The sequence below is a fragment of the Lepidochelys olivacea genome, assembly GCF_965140295.1.
Source record: "Lepidochelys olivacea isolate rLepOli2 genome assembly, chromosome: 3".
NCBI lineage: Eukaryota > Metazoa > Chordata > Testudines > Cheloniidae > Lepidochelys > Lepidochelys olivacea.
In genome coordinates, this window is record NC_140413.1 from 40616240 (window position 1) to 40640197 (window position 23958).

Here is a 23958-nt window from a genome sequence, read left to right on the forward strand (position 1 = left end):
GCATGGACGCATGTCCTCTGGAATGGTTTTTAAAACATTCAGGGCCATATGAATCTTTAGCGCATCTGGCATGTAAATATCTTGCAACGCCGGCTACAACAGGGCCATGAGAACACCTTTCAGGTGACATTGTGAACAAGAAATGGGCAGTATTATCTCCTGCAAAAGTAAACAAACTTGTTTGAGTGATTGGCTGAACAAGAAATAGGACTGAGTGGACTTTTAGGCTCTAAAGTTTTACATCATTTTATTTTTGAATGCAGTTATTTTTTTACATAATTCTACATTTGTAAGTTCAACTTTTATGATAAAGAGATTGCACTACAGTACTTGTATTAGGTGAATTGAAAAATACTATTTATTTTGTTTTTTACAATGCAAATATTTGTAATAAAAATAAATATAAAGTGAGCACTGTACACTTTGTATTATATGTTATAATTGAAATCAATATATTTGAAAATGTAGAAAACATCTAAATATTTAAATAAATGGTATTCTATTATTAACAGTACGATTAATCACAAAATTAATTTTTTAATCGCTTGACAGCCCTAATTATGGTGATTGCCTAAAATTGAAACATGAGGTAAAATTTTGAAAACACCCAAGTGACTTAGATACTTAAAACCCAATTTTAAAAATGGCTCAGGCACTTCAGACAGAGCCCTAGTCTCATTGAATTTCAATGGGATGTACGTTTCTAAATACTGAAATCATTTTTGAAAATGGGATTTAGCCTCCCATGTCACAGAAGCACTTTTCAAAAATTTATTCTTGGTCCCTTCACTGGAGCAAAAGCAATTCAGTGCTTTATCTTTAGTCTAGAGGTAGGATGTGTGGCCCTCTTCCATCACTGCAGCTTCACAGTCATCTAGCAGAGGTGTTACCCTATCCGTAGACATCTTTTTTATTGTGCCTCCCACCGTTATCTTGGGTTATCAAAGCTTTTATACAGATTTAATATTAGGTATCCCTTCCCTGAAACATCTTTATCATACCACAGAGCAATTCAAAGAGCTTGAATTTCCTTTCTATTAAAATATACTCCAGAGTAACAAAGGCCTTGATTCTGTAGTTCACTGTGCATCAGTCACCCACTGCACCGATACCCAGCCCCATTCACTACATTTATCTCACTGGGGTTCCGTGCAGGACAAGAGATGCCCCCATGCAGGATGAATAGCAAAATTGGGGCCTTAGTGCATAAATGCTTGGTTCAGATAAAATTGCAATTGTGTTATGCCTGGATCCATACATATGGTATATTGTATACACATCCTCATTTGCAAATGCAGCTGCAGAGTGAGTATATAGGTAGTAAAAAGCCAACCTCTGAAATTCAGAGGTTCAGATCAGGTAAGCATCCAAATGATTTGGATGCTTATGTAAATGTTATTTGAACCTGGAAATCTCATGAGACTAGACTAGCTCCTTGAGACTAGAAAATCTAGTGGAAATCTCATGAGACTAGAATAGCTCCTTTCCAGTATTTGTTCCTTCCAGTTAGGGTGACCAGATAGCAAGTGTAAAAAATCGGGACTGGGGTGGGTGGCAATAGGTGCCTGTATAAGAAAAAGCCCCAAAATCAGGACTGTCCCTATAAAATTGGGACATCTGGTCACTCTACTTCCAGTTGGCCAATTAGTCAACCACTGCAACCAACAAAAGGTTCAATTTCAGTGCTGGAATAAGTTATAAGCAATTAAACAATAAGTTATAAACAATTTAAGTGTTGTTATGCAGGCAAAATTCCCTTTAAAGCCACAATGTCTGTAGGAATGGGCCCTACGGCCTGTTCCTGCTCCCGTTGAAACCTATGGCAAGATTTCAGAGGTGCTGAGCAGTTGCAGCTCCATTAAATACAACTGGAAGTGTGGTTGCTCAACACCTCTTCAGTTCAGGACCATTGGCTCAGGCCCTAAGTGACAGAGGTCCTCAAAATTTTGCAAAAACAGAGGAATTCTTTTAAATTCCCTCTGTATATTGGCAAAACATCCATGCAAGCTTTTTTTAAATTATTAGTTCTTTTTCCTCCTACTAGTGTGCCAGAGCCCCTGCAATGGGCTGTAGTTAGGCTCCTAAGTTATTTGCATGGCATACTTAGAAATAAAGAACTAGTCTACTTAAAATGTGAGCAGTTAAGTGTGTTTATTCATCGATACTAAGGTCAGAAGGGACCATTATGATCATCTAGTCTGACCTCCTGCACAACGCAGGCCACAGAATTTCACCCACCCACTCCTGCGAAAAAACTCTCACCTATGTCTGAGCTATTGAAGTCCTCAAATCGTGGTTTAAATACTTCAAGGAGCAGAGAATCCTCCAGCAAGTGACCCGTGCCCCATGCTACAGAGGAAGGCGAAAAACCTTCAGGGCCTCTTTCAATCTGCCCTGGAGGAAAATTCCTTCCCGACCCCAAATATGGCGATCAGCTAAACCCTAAGCATATGGGCAAGATTCAACAGCCAGATACGTGTTGCTTTACTGATGAAACATTTGCAAATATAAATTAATTTTTCAATGAAAATCAGAGCAATTTTCCAATACAAGTGGGTATGGTTCATTACTTCCAGGCATTATCATTTTTTATGCTTTCTCAGTTTGCATTCAATATGAGACATACAGACAGATTTGTAGAGCTAAATTTGCAGTGATAGATACTTGCTTTGAATATCTGAGAAATTTCCAGTTCTTTTCACACTGATTCCCTTTAGCAAAGAGCAGAGTTCCAGGAAGTTACAGATGCAGATCCTTGATTTTTCATTGCTTAAAGGTTTTCAGGTCTCTTGCCCTAGCACACTAATGTTAACAGAGCTACTTCACAATTTCAAGCAATGCTTTCAGTAATTAAAGCTGATGCTAGCTGCCTCCCCTCCCTTGATGCTGACACAAGGTAGAGAAACTGGCATGTTCTCAAGAATTATGGTCAGTGCTTAGAGAGAAGAGAACAGCCTAGCAGCTACTTGAAATAGAAGAGCAGCATTTTTAAAATTGGAAAGTGCAAAGGAGTACCCAGGAGAAGGTGGAAGAAGGAAGAGGAGGGGACAGATGCTGGGGGAATAGAGGAAATGGATGGGAAAGGATGCAATTCTGACATCCATCAGAGTTTAAGTTTGGTGCAGTGTTCCATAGCATAGAAAGGGAAGCTTTAAAGAGTTTTACAGGATTTTAAAAATTGTTAATAGGTCTTCAAACTAAGGGTCAAGTGCCATCCTTATACGCTATCCATGTATGCCAACATATATCTGGGTCATTGCCATGAAAGGAATAAATCGTATATATGGACTAGTCCTGTTGTCTCTAATGGCCTCGTCCCTTGAAGTCAATGAAAGATTCCTCTCTTTCTCCAATAGAACCCCAGTAAAAGCCACAGCTCTTGTTGCAGGATTAATATGATATATTTCCTCAGCCCCTAGTTAATTTGGCCAAACTGGTCTGGATTACTCTAATTTGCTATGTTCAAAGCTTCCTTAGTTTTGTATATTAACTGGCAGTGCAACTTTATTTGTAGGAGACATTAGTATCCTCAATTATGAAAAAATGTAAAATATTGTTATAAGAAAATATAAGGCCTGCTCTTGTAGAAAAGTGACTGAATAAGATCATTCTGTCATTTTTATTGTGTCCTTTAAGAAACAGGGCAAAAATTCTGCCACATTCTGGCTTGTTTATATTATATTTTTTAAGCTTGCTCTGACATTGATATTCAAATTAGGCCAGGTACTGGGATCCTCAGGAGTAGGGCAGATAGTGAGGAGAGGAAATGTACAGGACAAACCCCAAGAATTTGATAAATTCATAATGAAAGTAAATAAGTAAATGAAATTCTTTAGAAGACTGGTAATGGGACACGAGTGATGCCCAAGAACATTCTGTTTTGTGTCCAAAGTAGAGTCCTTAGCTGAGTGATTTGGGACCTTGCTGCAGGTGATTGTTGGCATATCAATGTAATTATGAATTTTATTTATTATAAGATATTTTTCCTTGGAAAAAAATCTCCTTTTTGTTTTGATTTTTAATTTTTTAAAATATGCTTTGTAATAAAGTTGCACAATAGTCAATGAGAACACAATTAATGGTGACAAAAATACATAAATCCCACCCAAGTATGTGAAAGATGTGATTTTATATAACAGTATACAGGCAATTATACCCAATCATTGTGCAATCTAACTGTGCAAGAATCATAGACGTTAGAGATGGAAAAGTTGCTCTTAGATCACCCATTCTAACATGATTACACCCCTAGAGCTATAGCCAGCTGAAAATATTTGCAACCTACTGCGGTGCAGGCTCTGGCTGGGCAGCGCTTACCTCAGGCGGCTCTCAGAAGCGACTCGCGTGTCCAGCTCATAGGCTCAGGGTCACCCAGGGTGGCTTGATGCTCTGCCCCTGCCTGCAGGCACTGCCCCCGCAGCTCCCATTGGCTGTGGTTCCCGGCCAATGGGAGCTGTGGAGTTAGCATTCGGGCTGGGGCCAGCACGTAGAGACCTGTTGGCCGCCCCTGTGCCTAGGGGATGCAGGCACCTGTCGGTCACTTCTGGGAGCCACCCGGAGCAAGGACAGGTAGGGAGCCTGCCTTAGCCCTGCTGCGCTGCCAACCGGACTTTGGCCTATTAAAATCTCCCGTATTGCCTTTAATAATCACAGGGAGACTCCCAGCCAATCCGGGAGGGTTGGCAACCCTAACCGGTGCTGGAGAGTTGACTTTTGCTGGTTCCTTGATTTGACTGAGGGGCCTTCTTTCGCTGCTCTTGGGCTGTCAACTAAAAGTACTGGCCACTTTGGAAAAAGTTGCCATAAGTTTGTGTGTATTTCAGTTTCTCCATCTTTAAAAAAGAGGTCAGTAATACCTTCTCTATCTCACAGAGATGTTGTGAGGACTAATTCAGTAATGTTTGTTAGGTTCTATGAGATCCTTTAATGGGAGATGCTTTGTAAATGCAAAGCATGGAGTATTACTATTTTCATGATACTTCTTGGTGATATAGTGAGTTAACTACCATTAAATACTGTGCTAGTGTTGTGACTAAATCCAAATGGACTGTTATAATAATTTACTGCTTTGTCTATATAATAGTTCTGCTTTTCATTGGATAATCAAAATTAGGTCATTCCAGTGGAACATTTCTATTTTTGTTTCTTTTGTGTAGCCATATTTGTGCTGGAGATTCTGGGCTAACCACCACAATAGACTAGAATCTGTGTATAGAACAATGAGTTTTCATTTTAATATGATAACAGGCCAGAAATAGGTAAAATAGATTGATACAAGCAAAACAGAAGTAGAAAAGAGTAGAGAAAGATTAATTTAATACCACAGTAAAGCCGGGGGATGAGATCTTGATCCCATTTAAGTCAGTTTAGACTTTTGTGAGGTCAGGATTTCACCCAAGATACAGAATAAGATTTTGTTGTTTTAATTGAATATTGAATTTCCTCTAAAACCTTACTTAAAAGTCTATTAAATATAATAAATTATTACTTAAGTATCCAACAATATACCAGACTGCTCTGGTTATAACTTTGCTCTTGCCAAAGAATATCAATGAATTGCTATTTTATCATGGGTATTGTATTATTTGCAAAGAGGAAGATACCCATTTGCACTGTAGCCAGAGCCAGGCTTTGATTTTTAGACAACCAATGGGGACCTGAGAGGGGAGAGAGACTTTTCACAGGTGTATAAAGATCACTCCAGCTGCTCCTTCACTATTGTGTTGCCTTTGAAAGCTGGTTGCTGATGTCAGGTTATGACAAGCAGCATATTCTCCGGCTTCCATTTCTGTTGAAGTCTCTACTTGTTTGTAGCATGCACCTGCAGTAACTTACCCACTACTGCGTTCTCAAGAGCAAGTTTGCAAAAAGATGGTGCTGAAGTGAGTTGGAAGTGTAAATTCTTAAATGCATAGATGATCCTCTAAAGGATTGGTTTAAATAGCCTAGATATTTATCGGCTTTTGAAAAGTTTGCCTTCATAAGCTGAATTTTGAGGAGGAATATGAATGCCGAAATTAAACTGAAATATTCCTTGAGTTTTCAAATTTTTGTTTGCAGAATTTGACAGCTGCAAGGACTTGCATAAGAAAAGGAGATGAATTAATCAAAAACTGAATACCATATACCTTCATTTACAAGCCACCCTTGATTAGTAATCACTCCTGTTTAGTAGCCACAACTTTACTACAAAAACTACAGGAGCAAATAATTAACTATAATAGAAGCGATAGCTTCTACATGTATATATTTGGTATCTGCTGTCACCAGCAATAACACAGAGTGGTTGAAAGAAATGTTATCTTATTACAGTACTCTGGGACAAATGTATAATTGAGACAAATAGTATGTTTTGGAGATGACTGTACAGTATAAGAAAGTGACTGCTATGGGAGTGCATCTGAGTAGCTGATGAGTAAGGCTCCGTGTTTGTCACAGAAGTCACGGAAGTCATGGATTCTGTGACTTTCCGTGACCTCTGTATCTTCTGCAGCGGCTGGTGCACCTGGACTGGGGGCAGCCTGAGCAGCTCGGGCAGCCCCTGGGCCAGGCGCATTGGCTGCTGCTGGGGCAGTCTCAGGCCCCCACACCTCGCAGCAGCAGGAGCTCAGGGGCTTAGGGCTGGGGGTTGGGGTGTGGGGCGGTGCTTACTTTGGGGGGTCGCCTCAGAGGGGTGACAGCAACTCCCATCCCTCAGATCTTATCTCCACATGCTGCCTGCGCCTGCAAACACCGCTCCCGCAGCTCTCATTGGCCGCTGTTCCCAGCCAATGGGAGCTGCCAAACCGGGGCTTGGGGTGGAGCGGAAGCTGCATGTGAAGCTAGGAGCTGGGGTAGCCGCTTCTCAGAAGCCAGGTAAGGAACCTGCCCCAGCCCTGCCAACCCCTCCCTCCAGTACCCGCAGTGCCCCCCCCCGAGCACCCGTGGTGCCCCTGGGCTGTGCCTTCCCCCAAGTACCCACAGATCCCCCTGGGGCTGCCCTCCTGAGCTGCCCCTCCCCCCAAAATTTTGTCAGGGGTATATAATAAAAGTCATGGACAGGTCACAGGCTGTGAATTTTTGTTTACTGCCCATGACCTGTCCATGACTTCCACTAAAAATACTTGTGACTAAAACATAGCCTTACTGATGAGAGATGCTCAAATAATGTCAGACACCTGCTAATGAAAAGTTTAGGGAAATGGAAACCAGGTTGAATTCAGTGTGTTCATAGTCCTTTATTATTTGCTGTTTCTTACTTGTAGTTTAGTTTGTATATATGTTTTTGAATAGCAAATTCGGGGGCTTTTGTTGAGATTCACTTAATCAAAAATGAAGTTCAGTTTGTGACAAAACAGTTTATAAGGGTTAGGTCATCCAATTGGGGAACAGAAACAATACCACATGACTTAGGTGACCAGTCACAAAGCTTGAGTAGTGAAGTCAAAATATCAATTAATTAACTAAATGCTCATAATGTATCCATCAAAATTATTTGAATGGATTTGCATAATGAACACATTCAGAAGAATCTAGATCTGTTTGTAGACAACTTGTAAACAGGAAAAAAGGTCTAAATTCACCAAATAAATTGTTCACAGCAAATATTTAACCAGCTTTAATTTGGAGATTGAAGTCTCTGATTGAAGTCCCTGAGACCTTCTATGAAAAAAAGGCTTTATTTTCATATTTGTACTTTTAAAATTAATATTTTAATTAGCTACAATACTGAACTGTGTGTGTTCTGTCAACAGACCAGCAGTACTCCTGGTCACCTTCTCAGCACTTCAATGAAGAAAGATTCTCGCCTGCTCCGAGGAACATGAAAGGATTATCTGGTAGTCGTAACCAACCACAATTATGTTCTGCTCATACTTGTGGCTTAGCATCCCCTGAAGATTGTGAACATACCCACGATCATATCCACCATGGGCAGGAGCCAAGGCAATCCTATCTTCTCAGCCCTACAGAGAGCTGCCCACTGGACCATCATCGCTGCTCACCACGAAGCTCCATCCATTCAGAGTGCATGATGATGCCCATGGTTATGGGCGATCACATGTCAAGTAGCACTTTCCCCAGAATGCACTACAGCTCACATTACGAAACGAGGGACGATTGCGCCATGTCTCACGCTAACCCTAAGATTAACCGAATTCCTGCCAATCTCCTGGATCAGTTTGAGAAACAACTTCCTCTCCACAGGGATGGATTTCACACTTTACAATATCAGAGGACCTCAACAGCTGCAGAACAACGCAGTGAAAGCCCAGGAAGAATACGCCATCTTGTTCATTCAGTCCAGAAACTTTTCACTAAGTCTCATTCTTTGGAAGGATCATCCAAGGGCAATGTCAATGGGACAAAGGGAGACAGTCGAGGGGACGACCATCATCATGGACATCATTCCAAGCATAGCAAAAGGAGTAAAAGTAAGGAGCGAAAACCAGAGACCAAGCATAAATCTGGAATGAGTAGCTGGTGGAGTTCTGATGATAATTTGGACAGCGATAGCACTTATCGCACACCTAGCGTGATTAATAGGCATCATGTAGATCATATTTCCCACTGCTACCCTGAAGCTCTCCAGGGGCACTTTGGGGATCTCTCACTAAAGACTTCCAAAAGTAACAATGATGTGAAATGTTCTGCTTGTGAAGGGCTAGCAATGACCCCTGATGGTAAATACATGAAAAGGAGTTCTTGGTCTACACTTACAGTAAGCCAGGCTAAAGAAGCGTATCGCAAGTCATCCCTTAACCTAGATAAGCCTCTGGTTCATCAGGAAATCAAACCTTCCTTGAGGCCGTGCCATTACCTTCAGGTAAAAGCCAGATTTGGTTAATATTTGTAATAGAAAAGCAATTAGTTATAATTTATGCCAGAAAGTCATTGTAAAACTACATGGATGCCCTGTAAATGTCTCTCAAACATTATGGTATTCACCTACTGCAGATATCTTGGAGGTGAGAAATCTGCAGTATTTATTCTTTATTAAGAGGATTCAGATTGAAATGTGAATAAAATTGACGTAATGTTAACTAGTCTAATTTTAATGAATTTGTTTTCAGTACCTGGGTTTATACTGTATTTAAATCTTAATGAAGTCTGTGTTTCAGATTACAGAAAGGGGCACTTTGCACAGCAGTTTTTGTCTAGAATAAATGTATAGAAGACCATTATAAATTAAAGATATTAAGCTAGTCAGGGTGAGAGCTTTCCTTCTGTTCTGTCACTCCCACGTCTCCTCCCAAAACTTCTTAACAACACAGGGCTAAATTTACTGGTAAGCTCAGTTGCTTTTGCTGCTCTGATGTCGTGATGCAAAGTAGTTTAATTGGCTGGAGAAACTGGGTTTATGGTTGCTTTGCATCCCTGAAGTGGTGCAAAGCAGCTGAGGGTACCAGTGAATCTGGTCCTGTCTCTTTAAGGCTTTGTCTGAAAAACTCAGGTGCTGAGCAGCATGACATTTAGTGTATCTAACATGAGGATGAAGGTGTGAGCCATTCCTGTTGAAATTTGAATAGATGGCCTTAGGGAGAGTAAATATTTCAAATCTTGATATTTAGACAACTTAACTAGCCTGAAAACTCCATTGCTGTTGTGAGTGCCTTCACTCTCATTTTCTTTTAAAATCAGATTTTCTCTCTATAGAAATTGTTTGTCCCATACGTTAACCCACTCTATCCCTTCTCACCTTTTGTGTCTTGAGTATCTCCAAATCTCTTTGGTTTCTGTGGAAGCCAATAAATGTAGAATAAAGGGAGGAATGTTTGTTCTAGTCCTGTGCAGTGCTTTTGGTCTCTCCAAGCTGAACGGGACTGTAACAGGGTGGTCTGGCCCCTTGAAGGAAGTGGGATTTCATGCAGCCAACCCTATGCCACAACATGGCCCTTTTAAGGACCAGGTATTTAAGGGAGCAGCAGACAAACAGGGGAATAGGGCCAAGGTGTTAATCAGAGAGCTATCTCCTGAATAGGATAAAAACCCAGCTGTTAATGGAGGAGAGAGAAAGGAGAGTCTGTGAAACAGCCCTGGAACCCAGCTACTGATGCTCTGGGGAAACTGGCTTGAAGCACTGCACAGCCTCATGAAGGAGGGCTGTGGACTCCCTTAACCAGGGGATAGGGTTTGGGCCAGCTATGCCCAGGGAGACTGTATTTTTGTAAAGACTAGGCCCTAAGAAAGTGAATATAACTTGATTGCAGTTAAATATTACTTAAAGTAATTTGGGAGAAGCAGGAGGGAACGAGGACGGCATGTCAGCAGGGCCAAACCCATGCCGCCAGGGGGTCGGCTGTGAAATAGCACGCTCCCCCAACAACCAATGCTGCAAGAGCTGTATCTTGTCAAACATCTGTAGAAACATTCCATATCTTTCCAATTTCTGTCCTTTATTTCACTTTCTTTTTCTCCGTCCTTTCTGTGTTGAGCTCTCTCTCTCTCACTCAATTCTGTCTTTGTGTCTCCTTCTTTCTCCCCCGAGCAACTCTCAGTTCTTAACCCAGTTAGCCTCACTCCCCCACACTTCATTCTGCTCAAATGATCAGTAGTGAAACAGTTAATGCTGAAATTGGAAGCGTTATCATTAAGCTTTAGAGCCAACAGCCCAGTGAGATGAGTGGGACGCAGGAGACTTCATTCTTCTCAAAATCATTATTTTAGGCTGTTTGCAAATTCAGGAAAATATTAGAAAGGAAGGACAGTCCAAAGATTAGGATTCTAAACTAGGATTTGGGAGGCCCAGTTCAAGCTTGTACTTTGCCAGAGACTTTCCTTTGTGACGCTGGGCAAATCATTTAGCCTCTCCCTCAGATCTGCATCTGTAAAATGGAGATAATAGAACTTTCCTAACTCATGGGATATTTCAAGGATAAATTCATTAAAGATTGTGAGGTGCTTAGATGCCACAATAATAGGAGCCACAGATGTTCCAATAAAGAGTACTGCACGTAGCTCTATATTAGAGAGAGTTTTTTCAGAAATATGATGGTTAATTTTTGTATTGAAGTTTGTATTCTGTGGACTCTGAACATGACATGTAGGTCACATAAATCCATCAAGCTGGCTGGGTGTTAGACACCTCTGCACTAGACCTAGTTGGGTAAGCAAGTATGAGAAATCCCATTCTACAGATGACGTAATTAAAAAGATAGCTTTGAGGCATTTTCTTTGAGATGTACTATCTATTAGATGAGACATGAATCATTCATATAAGAGAGTTGGGCTGTGTTAGCAGCTCTGTCACATATTTCCTATCAGAAGTGGATTAAATCATTTGTTAATCTCCCTAGCTTCAGTTACATCATGTGTAAAATTGGAGAATATTTTCCTACCTTACATGGGAGTGCCTACTAAATGATAAGATTTACTCAGGCTGGTCAATCAGAAAGGTAGAGACAGTTCTCAGGATCCCGTGGTAAAAGTAAAGGCACTGCTAGCACCTCTTTTTGACAGACATATTTGGAAATGGATCCTGGCTAGTTCAGAATAATTGAAGATATTAAGGTGTTGATTATTCAGCTAAATCAGCCATGCAAAGCATTTACCTGAGGTGTCCACATGATCAGTTTTGCAGGAAAAAAAAATCCATGTAAAACCTCTCTGGGTATAGCGTTAAAAGTATGTGACATTCAAAGGTTCAAAGACAAGGGTGTTTTCCATACCAAATTTAAACATCGAACTGTCCATTTAGATCGTGGCCATGTAACTATGGAATCCTAGGCAGATATTTTTTTTCACACAGAGGAAGTGTATATTTTTAACTCCTTTCTGTTTATCTTGGGTATTTATATGGCCTGAATCACTTTTGGTATCGGAGCACCTCACAATTGTCCATCTATTTATCCTCACAACACGCCTATGAGGTAGGGAAATGCTACTGCCCCCCATTACAGGTGATGATCTGGGGCGCAGAGAGACCAGTGACTTGCCTGAGGTCACTTAGGAACTCTGTGGCAGAGCCTGAGGTCTGGCGCTTAAATCTAGGTGTCCCAAGTCCCAGGCTACCCCCTAATCACTGTCTCATCCTTACTCTTCCTCTTGCCGAGAAACAGCTGAACTGTGTGTACTCAGATTTTCATCTTTGGGGAGTGACCAAGCCAGGAAAATTTCAGTGTGAAAGATGACAATTTTGAAAAAATATGAATAACTGAAAACAGAGGGTTAGAATGGAAACTCTTGTGCAGCTTTAACTATAGTGGTTGCTGCTGCTCCCCAAAGAATTTATCCCTTTATGTAGGAAGATGTTGGGAGCAAGGAAATGTCTATAATCTTCAATTATTGGATTCTTTGGCTAATTAGGTACAACACATTTGAAGCTGAAGCCTATTATTTGATTTATTTTACTGTTTGACATGAATCCCTAGGTGTGACAAGGATTTTCAGGGAGAAAGCTGGAAGTGAACTAAGTATCAATAGTAAAATTATAAACTTAAAAGGATTTTACAGTTTCCAGTATTCAAATATCTCTGAGCACAGCTGGAAGAGAAAAGGAAAGTACTTCAGGCAAAAATGAACAACTAACAATCAGTACAGTTTGGGAGCGTAGCATTATGTGCCATTGATTGATATTCCGTCCTCAGCCATTCAACAGTAGTTGAAGCAGCAGCATAAAATCGAGGTAAACACATCAATGGTACAGCGAATGAGTCAGCACTTAAAAAAGAAACTAGCATGTTGTGCTAAAAATGGCTACCGCCCCCTTCTGCCTTCCTGATGCATTGAAGTGCTAGCGTCATCCGTTATCTGCATTGACATTGCTAGCACGCAGGTAATAATAGCAGCAGTGGACTCTGTAGCATGAAGGGAAAACACTGGGTTTATCTCTCCTTCCGTTTCATGTTATCTTGAAAAAACAGAGCCAGTGTCAGTTGGGCTGCACTCTGGATTTAGGTGCGCCGATGTGGAGAAGAGCGCTGAGGAGGGGCCAGCGGAGGGGACCACTGAATTGTCACTTACACAGGTCCTAGTTTTGGAACCCCGCTGAGGCCACTGTTGCTTCAATACGGTAGAGTTACAGTCTCAGAAGGTCTGTGCCACAGCTGTGTGCTGTCTCATGGCTGGGAGGGTGGAATTCATCCTAACCCAACTCTATATGCACTACACTGTCACAAAGGCAGATTACAAGCTCCAGGTTTTGTCACATGAAACCCTATATTCCAACTATACACAACTACTTCCAGTGCTGAATAACTATTGAGTATAAATTACTCCTAATGTGTGTTACAATGAACTACTCATATGCATTCATTTCATAATGTTCCCAGTATCCATTATATATCTCTGTATAATTCTGTACTTGCTCCCTGAACAGCTTTAAAGATCTAGGGACTTTACACTAAACTGACACTCCTTCTTCCCAGTTTCCAGGGATGCAGAGGTCTCTACATGGCCAAGGCTGAAGTGCTGCTCTTTGCAAAAGAAAAGTGAAATAATTATATGGACTCCACCATTGGTCAAGGTTATGACTAAAACCACTGAGCATCTCCAGTAATTACAGTGATTAATGACATGATAGCGTGCTGCCTCTAAGTGCTAAGAAGCCACTTACCATTTCTGATTAAAATACTGCTGCAGATGTGCTGTAGCTGGTTTTCCAAACAAAGTAACAAAGATATTCATAGTTTCATATCCTTCTAACAGCCAGTGCAAGTTGACATTATTGCACAAGTGGTGTCACCAGGTGTCATAAATATAAAGGGAAGGGTAAACCCCTTTGAAATCCCTCCTGGCCAGGGGAAAGCTCCTCTCACCTGTAAAGGGTTAAGAAGCTAAAGGTAACCTCGCTGGCACCTGACCAAAATGACCAATGAGGAGACAAGATACTTTCAAAAGCTGGGAGGAGGGAGAGAAACAAAGGGTTTGTGTGTCTGTCTGTAGTCGTCTTGGCCGGGGACAGAACAGGAATGGAGTCTTAGAACTTTTAGTAAGTAATCTAGCTAGGTATGTGTTAGATTATGATTTCTTTAAATGGCTGAGAAAAGAATTGTGCTGAATAGAATAACTATTTCTGACTGTGTATCTTTTTTGTAACTTAAGGTTTTGCCTAGAGGGGTTCTCTATGTTTTTGAATCTAATTACCCTGTAAGATATCTACCATCCTGATTTTACAGGGGGGATTTCTTTATTTCTATTTACTTCTATTTTTTATTAAAAGTCTTCTTGTAAAACACTGAATGCTTTTTCATTGTTCTCAGATCCAAGGGTTTGGGTCTGTGGTCACCTATGCAAATTGGTGAGGCTTTTTATCCAACATTTCCCAGGAAAGGGGGGGTGCAAGTGTTGGGAGGATTGTTCATTGTTCTTAAGATCCAAGGGTCTGGATCTGTAGTCGCCTAAGCAAATTGGTGAGGCTTTTTACCAAACCTTGTCCAGGAAGTGGGGTGCAAGGTTTTGGGAAGTATTTTGGGGGGAAGGACGCGTCCAAACAGCTCTTCTCCAGTAACCAGTATTAGTTTGGTGGTGGTAGCGGCCATTCCAAGGATAACGGGGGTAATATTTTGTACCTTGGGGAAGTTTTGACCTAAGCTGGTAAAGATAAGCTTAGGAGGTTTTTCATGCAGGTCCCCACATCTGTACCCTAGAGTTCAGAGTGGGGGAGGAACCTTGACATGGTGGCACAGTGGTGGGATTAACCTGAAATCATTTTGAGATCCAGTTGAGATTTTTTGAACTAGAAATACAGATTTTAAAAAGGAATTTTTAGGAAGTCCAGAAGGCAGCTTTGAAACTGAAAGCAGCTTGGTTTCTCTCTGCTTTGTGGCCAAGCAGAGACAAAAGGGGATTATCTTGTGAATTGCAGGTTTTTTTTGCCTGGAGGCAGGGTACTTAACTTCTGCAGGGAAATTCACAGTCTTCCAACCCAGAGGTTTTTTTTTTCTTTTCTTCCTAAAAGTAAATAGGGGGTGTGTGCTCTACCCATTTGCCTGGAGACAAAAGTGGCAGGGTTTTTTTTTAGGATTTTGATTTTTTTTTGTTTTACAAGGAGCACAGGTTTGAAAAGAAATTTTTTTTTTCTTTGGGCTGGGTAAGCGGGTTTCCATATAGTTGGAGGTTTTTTGCTTTAATTTGGGCCCAGAGCAGAGACAAGGGAATTGTCTTTTTCTGTAGGCTGACAATCACTATCAGAGAATAGGTATTCTATTCCAGCACAGCAAAATTTTACAGCCAAGTTTTGTTTGTTTATTTCTAAACCTCGGGTGTAAAGTTAGTTAAAAACAGAGAGGTTAGAATGGCCAAATCCTCGGCTCGACTACAGCTGGAATTAGCCAAATTTCAGGCTAAGGAAAAACAAAGGGAACATGAAAGACAGATAGAACTCATGCGGCTGGAGAAGGAGGTACAGGAGGCTGCCCACAAGAGGGAAATGGAGGCAAGGAAGCATGTGGAGGAGATGGAGAGGATAAAGGCCCAGCAGAATATACCAACAAACCCTAGCAATCCTTCTCCAGGTACCACTTCCCATCCCAGAAAGTTCCCCACCTACAAGGCAGGTGATGATACTGAGGCCTTCTTAGAAAACTTCGAAAGGGCCTGCCTTGGGTACAACATCTCTACTGACCAATACATGGTAGAGCTGAGGCCGCAGCTCAGTGGACCCTTAGCTGAGGTGGCAGCTGAAATGCCTAAAGAACATATGAACAAGTATGAACTGTTTAAATCCAAGGCGAGAGTCAGAATGGGGATAACACCCGAGCGGTCTCGTCGGAGGTTCCGAGCCCTAAGGTGGAAACCAGACATGTCATTTACCCGACATGCCTACCACATTGTGAAACATTGGGATGCCTGGATATCAGGAGCAAGTGTTGAATCTCCAGTAAATTTGCCCTTCCTAATGCAAATGGAACAATTCTTAGAGGGTGTTCCTGAGGAAATAGAAAGATACATCCTAGATGGGAAACCCAAAACTGTAATCGAGGCAGGAGAGATTGGAGCCAGATGGGTGGAGGTGGCAGAGAAGAAGAAAACTGGTCGCAGTTGGAGCGGAGACCAGAAGGGACCACCCCAGACCACACCCTATTACCGGGGGCCGCCCAAAGCCCCACCTACCTCCCAAAGAACCCTCCAGACCCCTTATCGTCCCACCACCCCGTTCTCCAGCAACCCACCTCGCCCCGGTGACCCGTCAGCTGGACGATGTTTTAAATGTAACGAGCTGGGACATGTAAAGGCCAACTGCCCCAAGAACCCCAACAGATTACAGTTCATTGCACCGGAATCACACCAGAGGTCCACAGGCCCAGATACCTCCCAGATACCCTTGGAGCGGAGGGAAACTGTGAGTGTGGGCGGGAAGAAGGTCACCGCGTGGAGGGACACCGGAGCACAAGTGTCAGCTATCCATGCTTCCTTAGTGGACCCCAATTTAATCAACCCAGAGATCCAAGTGACGATTCAACCCTTCAAGTCCAACTCTTTCAATTTGCCTACAGCCAAGTTGCCTGTCCAGTACAAGGGCTGGTCAGGAATGTGGACTTTTGCAGTCTATGATGATTATCCCATCCCCATGCTGTTGGGGGAAGACTTGGCCAATCACGTGAAGCAGGCCAAGAGGGTGGGAACGGTCACCCGCAGCCAGGCTAAACAAGCCGTGAGGCCTAGCTCTGTTCCGGAAACTTCTATCAGGACCCAGTCAGAGGTGATGGACCTGGACCCCAGGCCAATGTCTGCAACAGCAGTAGTGGATCCAGTCCCAGAGACCCAGACGGAACCAGTCCCAGAACCGGAACCAGCCGAACAACCAACACCAGACCCCGTGTCAGCACTGAATCCAGTACTTGCAACCTCAACACCAGAGAGCCCCACCGAACCTGAACTGGCAGCAGCCGATAACCCTACACAAGAGGCTCAGCCGGAGCCTGAATCCCAACATAGTGCACCAGCGGAGAGCGGTTCACAGTCAACAGAAACAGCTCCATCCCCTATATCGCTTCCAGAGGGACCAAGCCTATGTCTCCAATCCAATGAGGAACTGATGTCTCCAGCATCAAGGGAACAGTTCCAGACCGAACAGGAAGCAGATGAAAGCCTCCAGAGAGCGTGGACGGCGGCACGGAGCAACCCACCGCCTCTCAGCTCTTCTAATCGATCCAGGTTTGTTGTAGAAAGAGGACTTTTATACAAGGAAACTCTTTCTGGTGGACACCAGGGAGACTGGCATCCTCAGAGACAGTTGGTAGTTCCAACTAAATACCGGGCCAAGCTCTTGAGCTTAGCCCATGATCACCCTAGTGGCCATGCTGGGGTGAACAGGACCAAAGACCGTTTGGGGGGATCATTCCACTGGGAGGGAATGGGCAAGGATGTTTCTACCTATGTCCAGTCTTGTGAGGTGTGCCAAAGAGTGGGAAAACCCCAAGACCAGGTCAAAGCCCCTCTCCAGCCACTCCCCATTATTGAAGTTCCATTTCAGCGAGTAGCTGTGGATATTCTGGGTCCTTTTCCGAAAAAGACACCCAGAGGAAAGCAGTACATACTGACTTTCATGGATTTTGCCACCCGATGGCCGGAAGCAGTAGCTCTAAGCAACACCAGGGCTAAAAGTGTGTGCCAGGCACTAGCAGACATTTTTGCCAGGGTAGGTTGGCCCTCCGACATCCTCACAGATGTAGGGACTAATTTCCTGGCAGGAACTATGAAAAACCTTTGGGAAGCTCATGGGGTAAATCACTTGGTTGCCACTCCTTACCATCATCAAACAAATGGCATGGTGGAGAAGTTTAATGGAACTTTGGGGGCCATGATACGTAAATTCGTAAATGAGCACTCCAATGATTGGGACCTAGTATTGCAGCAGTTGCTCTTTGCCTACAGAGCTGTACCACATCCCAGTTTAGGGTTTTCCCCATTTGAACTTGTATATGGCCGTGAGGTTAAGGGGCCATTGCAGTTGGTGAAGCAGCAATGGGAGGGATTTACACCTTCTCCAGGAACTAACATTCTGGACTTTGTAACCAACCTACAAAACACCCTCCGAACCTCTTTAGCCCTTGCTAGAGAAAACTTACAGGATGCTCAAAAAGAGCAAAAAGCCTGGTATGATAAACATGCCAGAGAGCGTTCCTTCAAAGTAGGAGACCAGGTCATGGTCTTAAAGGCGCTCCAGGCCCATAAAATGGAAGCATCGTGGGAAGGGCCATTCGTGGTCCAGGAGCGCCTGGGAGCTGTTAATTATCTCATAGCATTCCCCACCTCCAACCGAAAGCCTAAGGTGTATCATATTAATTCTCTAAAGCCCTTTTATTCCAGAGAATTAAAGGTTTGTCAGTTTACAGCCCAGGGAGGAGACGACGCTGAGTGGCCTGAAGGTGTCTACTACGAAGGGAAATGTGCTGGTGGTGTGGAAGAGGTGAACCTCTCCATGACCCTTGGGCGTATGCAGCGACAGCAGATCCAGGAGCTGTGCACTAGCTACGCGCCAACGTTCTCAGCCACCCCAGGACTGACTGAACGGGCATACCACTCCATTGACACAGGTAATGCTCACCCAATTAGGGTCCAACCTTACCGGGTGTCTCCTCAAGCTAAAACTGCTATAGAACGGGAGATCCAGGATATGTTACAGATGGGTGTAATCCGCCCCTCTGAAAGTGCATGGGCATCTCCAGTGGTTCTAGTTCCCAAACCAGATGGGGAAATACGTTTTTGCGTGGACTACCGTAAGCTAAATGCTGTAACTCGCCCAGACAATTATCCAATGCCACGCACTGATGAACTATTAGAGAAACTGGGACGGGCCCAGTTCATCTCTACCTTGGACTTAACCAAGGGGTACTGGCAGGTACCGCTAGATGAATCTGCCAAGGAAAGGTCAGCCTTCATCACACATCTCGGGCTGTATGAATTTAATGTACTCCCTTTCGGGCTGCGAAATGCACCCGCCACTTTCCAAAGACTTGTAGATGGTCTCCTAGCGGGATTAGGAGAATATGCAGTTGCCTACCTTGACGATGTGGCCATATTTTCGGATTCCTGGGCAGACCACCTGGAACATCTACAAAAAGTCCTTGAGCGCATAAGGGAGGCAGGACTAACTGTTAAGGCTAAGAAGTGTCAAATAGGCCTAAACAGAGTGACTTACCTTGGACACCAGGTGGGTCAAGGAACTATCAGCCCCCTACAGGCCAAAGTGGATGCTATCCAAAAGTGGCCTGTCCCAAAGTCAAAGAAACAGGTTCAATCCTTCTTAGGCTTGGCCGGTTATTACAGACGATTTGTACCGCACTACAGCCAAATCGCTGCCCCACTGACAGACCTAACCAAAAAGAAACAGCCAAATGCTGTTCAGTGGACCGGAAAGTGTCAGAAGGCCTTTAACAAGCTTAAAGCGACACTCATGTCTGACCCTGTACTAAGGGCCCCAGACTTTGACAAACCGTTCCTAGTAACCACAGATGCATCCGAGCGTGGTGTGGGAGCAGTTTTAATGCAGAAAGGACCTGATCAAGAATTCCACCCTGTAGTGTTTCTCAGCAAAAAACTGTCTGAGAGGGAAAGCAACTGGTCAGTCACTGAAAAAGAATGTTATGCCATTGTCTACGCTCTGGAAAAGCTACGCCCATATGTTTGGGGACGGCGTTTCCACCTGCAAACCGACCATGCTGCACTAAAGTGGCTTCACACCGTCAAAGAAACTAACAAAAAACTTCTTCGGTGGAGTTTAGCTCTCCAAGATTTTGATTTCGACATCCAACACATCTCAGGAGCTTCTAACAAAGTGGCTGATGCACTCTCCCGTGAAAGTTTCCCAGAATCAACTGGTTAAAATCGTCCTTGAGATGTGGAAAATATTGTTAGTCTTTATGTACTTGGTAGTATATTTAGAGATGCATGTGTCTTATTAACTCTGTTTTCCTAGAGCTCCAGGAAGAAATCCCAGCCAGTGTTTCACCCTAGCTGAGATTTGGGGGGCGTGTCATAAATATAAAGGGAAGGGTAAACCCCTTTGAAATCCCTCCTGGCCAGGGGAAAGCTCCTCTCACCTGTAAAGGGTTAAGAAGCTAAAGGTAACCTCGCTGGCACCTGACCAAAATGACCAATGAGGAGACAAGATACTTTCAAAAGCTGGGAGGAGGGAGAGAAACAAAGGGTTTGTGTGTCTGTCTGTAGTCGTCTTGGCCGGGGACAGAACAGGAATGGAGTCTTAGAACTTTTAGTAAGTAATCTAGCTAGGTATGTGTTAGATTATGATTTCTTTAAATGGCTGAGAAAAGAATTGTGCTGAATAGAATAACTATTTCTGACTGTGTATCTTTTTTGTAACTTAAGGTTTTGCCTAGAGGGGTTCTCTATGTTTTTGAATCTAATTACCCTGTAAGATATCTACCATCCTGATTTTACAGGGGGGATTTCTTTATTTCTATTTACTTCTATTTTTTATTAAAAGTCTTCTTGTAAAACACTGAATGCTTTTTCATTGTTCTCAGATCCAAGGGTTTGGGTCTGTGGTCACCTATGCAAATTGGTGAGGCTTTTTATCAAACCTTGTCCAGGAAAGGGGGGGTGCAAGTGTTGGGAGGATTGTTCATTGTTCTTAAGATCCAAGGGTCTGGATCTGTAGTCGCCTAAGCAAATTGGTGAGGCTTTTTACCAAACCTTGTCCAGGAAGTGGGGTGCAAGGTTTTGGGAAGTATTTTGGGGGGAAGGACGCGTCCAAACAGCTCTTCTCCAGTAACCAGTATTAGTTTGGTGGTGGTAGCGGCCATTCCAAGGATAACGGGGGTAATATTTTGTACCTTGGGGAAGTTTTGACCTAAGCTGGTAAAGATAAGCTTAGGAGGTTTTTCATGCAGGTCCCCACATCTGTACCCTAGAGTTCAGAGTGGGGGAGGAACCTTGACACCAGGATGGGAGAGAGGCTGTATTCCTACCAATATTTTATTAAGAATGATTCTCCTGTATATTTCCAGCGTGTTTTTGTTGTCAAAATAAGGTTCAACATTAAACAGAGAGGTAGGCTGAAAGTTGGTCTTTGCCACATTTGTCCAGGGCTACCCGCAGGGGCCCAAGAAGCCTGCAGCCACAAGTAACTTGATATTCTAGAGCCCTGGACCAATTCACACATGTGCTGGGGGTGCTTGCTCAGATTACTGCCACTGAGGCTAGATAACCACACACTCCCCTTGGCTGCCTAGGACTGAGTTGATCAGATAGTGCAGTTTTCGGTCATGGAGGTCACAGCACTCACTTTAAAAACATCTTTTAAAGAATGGACTCTGACCCCAAATGGTCACGATTTTACCACCCTTTCTGGGTCATCTTATAGTCCCATCTTTAAAGGATGTTTTTGAAGTTAGTTGCTTATGTGCTTAAATATCTTAGTGGCAATGTATTCACGGTCCCTGTTACTTCAAGTAAGGGAATAAATATACCCCCCTTTAGAATTGTACAGACAGTAAAATGTCTCCTAACAGCTGCAAAGTAACAAAAATACTGACTTTTCTCTGGCGGCTAAATAATTGCCAATGGAGTTTTGAGTCAGCTGATCAGAACCATAAAACTCATTTGTTAGGATGAGAAGAGTAGATGAGAGAGAAAATATATGTGCATTTCTATATAGCCCTTTTAAAAAGAGGGGTTTTAAAAGACATTTGTGCTATCATTTCAGTAATGCCCACATAATGACTGAGGGAAAAGCCCATGGAGGAAAAATGTGTCTTGCTTGGAATAAATAGGTGGCTTGAAACAGCAGTAAGTCAATGTGCTCTATGGAACGTCTAGTGCACAGTAGCAGGGTTCACCCCAACAGTTAGCACACAGCATGCTGCAGCAATGCAGATTTACACCCCAGTTTGCTGTGCAGTAAGTGTTGGTGCCCGGAAATGCAGTCAGAGAACTTCTCTTTTTCTATTATTACTTTACTCAATCACAAAATAGGCTTTCTGTTACAACTCCTACAATCAACAACCTTCTGCATGTACCTCAGTGATTATAAACTGATGCACTCTTGTAGATTTTACAGTTGTTTAACAGCTAAGATTTTTGGAGTCCTGAAAGTGAATATTTTTAAAAAGTGGGCTACACTTTTTGGTTCATGCAGCAAGGGCACATTAGGCCAGCTAGGTTATCTATAAATAATGCCCTGGATGTCACTTGCTCCTTATGGGCCAAATCCTCTTGCCTCCCATCAAGTCTGAATAGCCAAAGTTGGTGTGCGGATTTCCAGGGCAGCAGAAAATAAAGGCTTTTCTCTTCTCCCCAGACTCCAGAACAACAGCAGAGCTTCTCCTTGACTACTACTGTAGGCTGTGCTGTGTCCTCACTATTTGAAGTAATGGTCAGTGATTGATCTTCCAACTCACCCTTCTCACACACCAAACCCATCTGTGGAAGATGCAGAGGGAGCCCCATAGTCTTTGCTCTGTCGTCTGCAGAGGGCTTGAATCCAGCATGTGGGATTTCTTTCCTCTGTACATCAGAACGACACCACTTGTACTTCAGGCAGGGCCTTTTGTGGCCACAGAGAGGGAAGACGCATGATTACCCTTAGGTGAGGTAGAGTGACTGGAGAAATGCAAAGGTAGAATGATGTAGCTCCTCAGAAGGGGTTAGTTACCAATAATTCCAAAAGAGTCAGCTTTTACTCAGCCTTTCTTGCCTGAGAAGACTTGTAGCAAAAAAGATATGCCCAGAGCTCCATCTACTTCTGTGGCACAATGAAAACAAATTACACAACCACCACCCTTAAATTCCAGAGCAATGTAATTTTGTCTGTCACTATGAAATACCCTTCATTCCCACCTCCTCATATAAACACCTTTATTTGCACCTCTTCATATAAAGATGCACAACTATGGTTCCTGGTTTAAAATACTAATGGATGCAAAATTCATCTGAGTATTCTTACAGTGATTCTTTTTATAGTGAATGGATGAGGATTTTTTTTTGTTTCCATTATATCCTCTAGGTAGCCTGGCTCCACACTCCAGGCAAAGGTCCCGGAATCATTCAAAGCCTTTTTCCTCCCATATGTGCCAGGGAAGCTTGTGGTCAGGTTCATTTGGTCATCTTCCTAGTCCTCTGGGCCTTGTCCCATCATCCAGGCAGCCCAGCTGGCTAGCCTACATTTTCCAGATCCCCCTGGTTACAAGCTGGACTCCAGCTCTAGCTCCCTACGCCCTGTTTCTTTGCTCCCTATAACTTGCTCTGTAATTCAATTAACTCAGCTTTTGGGGAAAGCTGGAGAACAAGGTGCATCTACAGGCAGGTCCTGGTAAGGGTAGGGAAACAGAAGGCTGGGTGTGTGGCTACAACAAAATAGCAACTACCATATCAGAAAGGCTGGATTCTGTGGCAACTTGGAAAAGTCCCTCTATTTATCTGTGCCACAGTGTGGCCCCATTACCATGGTATGTATCTGAGCACTTCACCATCTAGAATGTATTTATCCTCCCAACACTCCTGTGAGGTAGGGAAGTTCTGTTGTCCCTGTTTTACAGATGGGGACCTGAGGCACAAAGAGACTTGGACAAGGTCACACAAGAAGTCTGTGGAAAAGCAGGGACGCAAACCCAGATCTCCAGAGTCTCATGCTAGTACCTTAGCCACTAAACCATTCTTCATCTCTGGCTATGGAGTCCTTTGCCATGGAATCACAGAGACTATGGGGCCCTGTCACGGTTCCTCCCCCACTCTGAACTCTAGGGTACAGATGTGGGGACCTGCATGAAAAACCTCCTAAGCTTATCTTTACCAGCTTAGGTCAAAACTTCCCCAAGGTACAAAATATTACACCTTGGACTGGCCGCTACCACCACCAAACTAATACTGGTTACTGGGGAAGAGCTGTTTGGACGCGTCCTTCCCCCCAAAATACTTCCCAAAACCTTGCACCCCACTTCCTGGACAAGGTTTGGTAAAAAGCCTCACCAATTTGCTTAGGTGACCACAGATCCAGACCCTTGGATCTTAAGAACAATGAACAATCCTCCCAACACTTGCACCCCCCCTTTCCTGGGAAATGTTGGATAAAAAGCCTCA

General features: G+C 43.2%; 1 protein-coding gene across 1 annotated transcript in view; it reads left to right on the forward strand.

The window, feature by feature from the left end:
• Positions 1-23958, forward strand: part of DLGAP2 (DLG associated protein 2) — a 709806-nt gene that overhangs the window by 581481 nt on the left and 104367 nt on the right. The window contains exon 6 of the mRNA XM_084623310.1: positions 7734-8803. Coding sequence (XP_084479436.1) covers positions 7734-8803 — 1070 coding nt within the window. The remainder of the gene's footprint in view (positions 1-7733; positions 8804-23958) is intronic.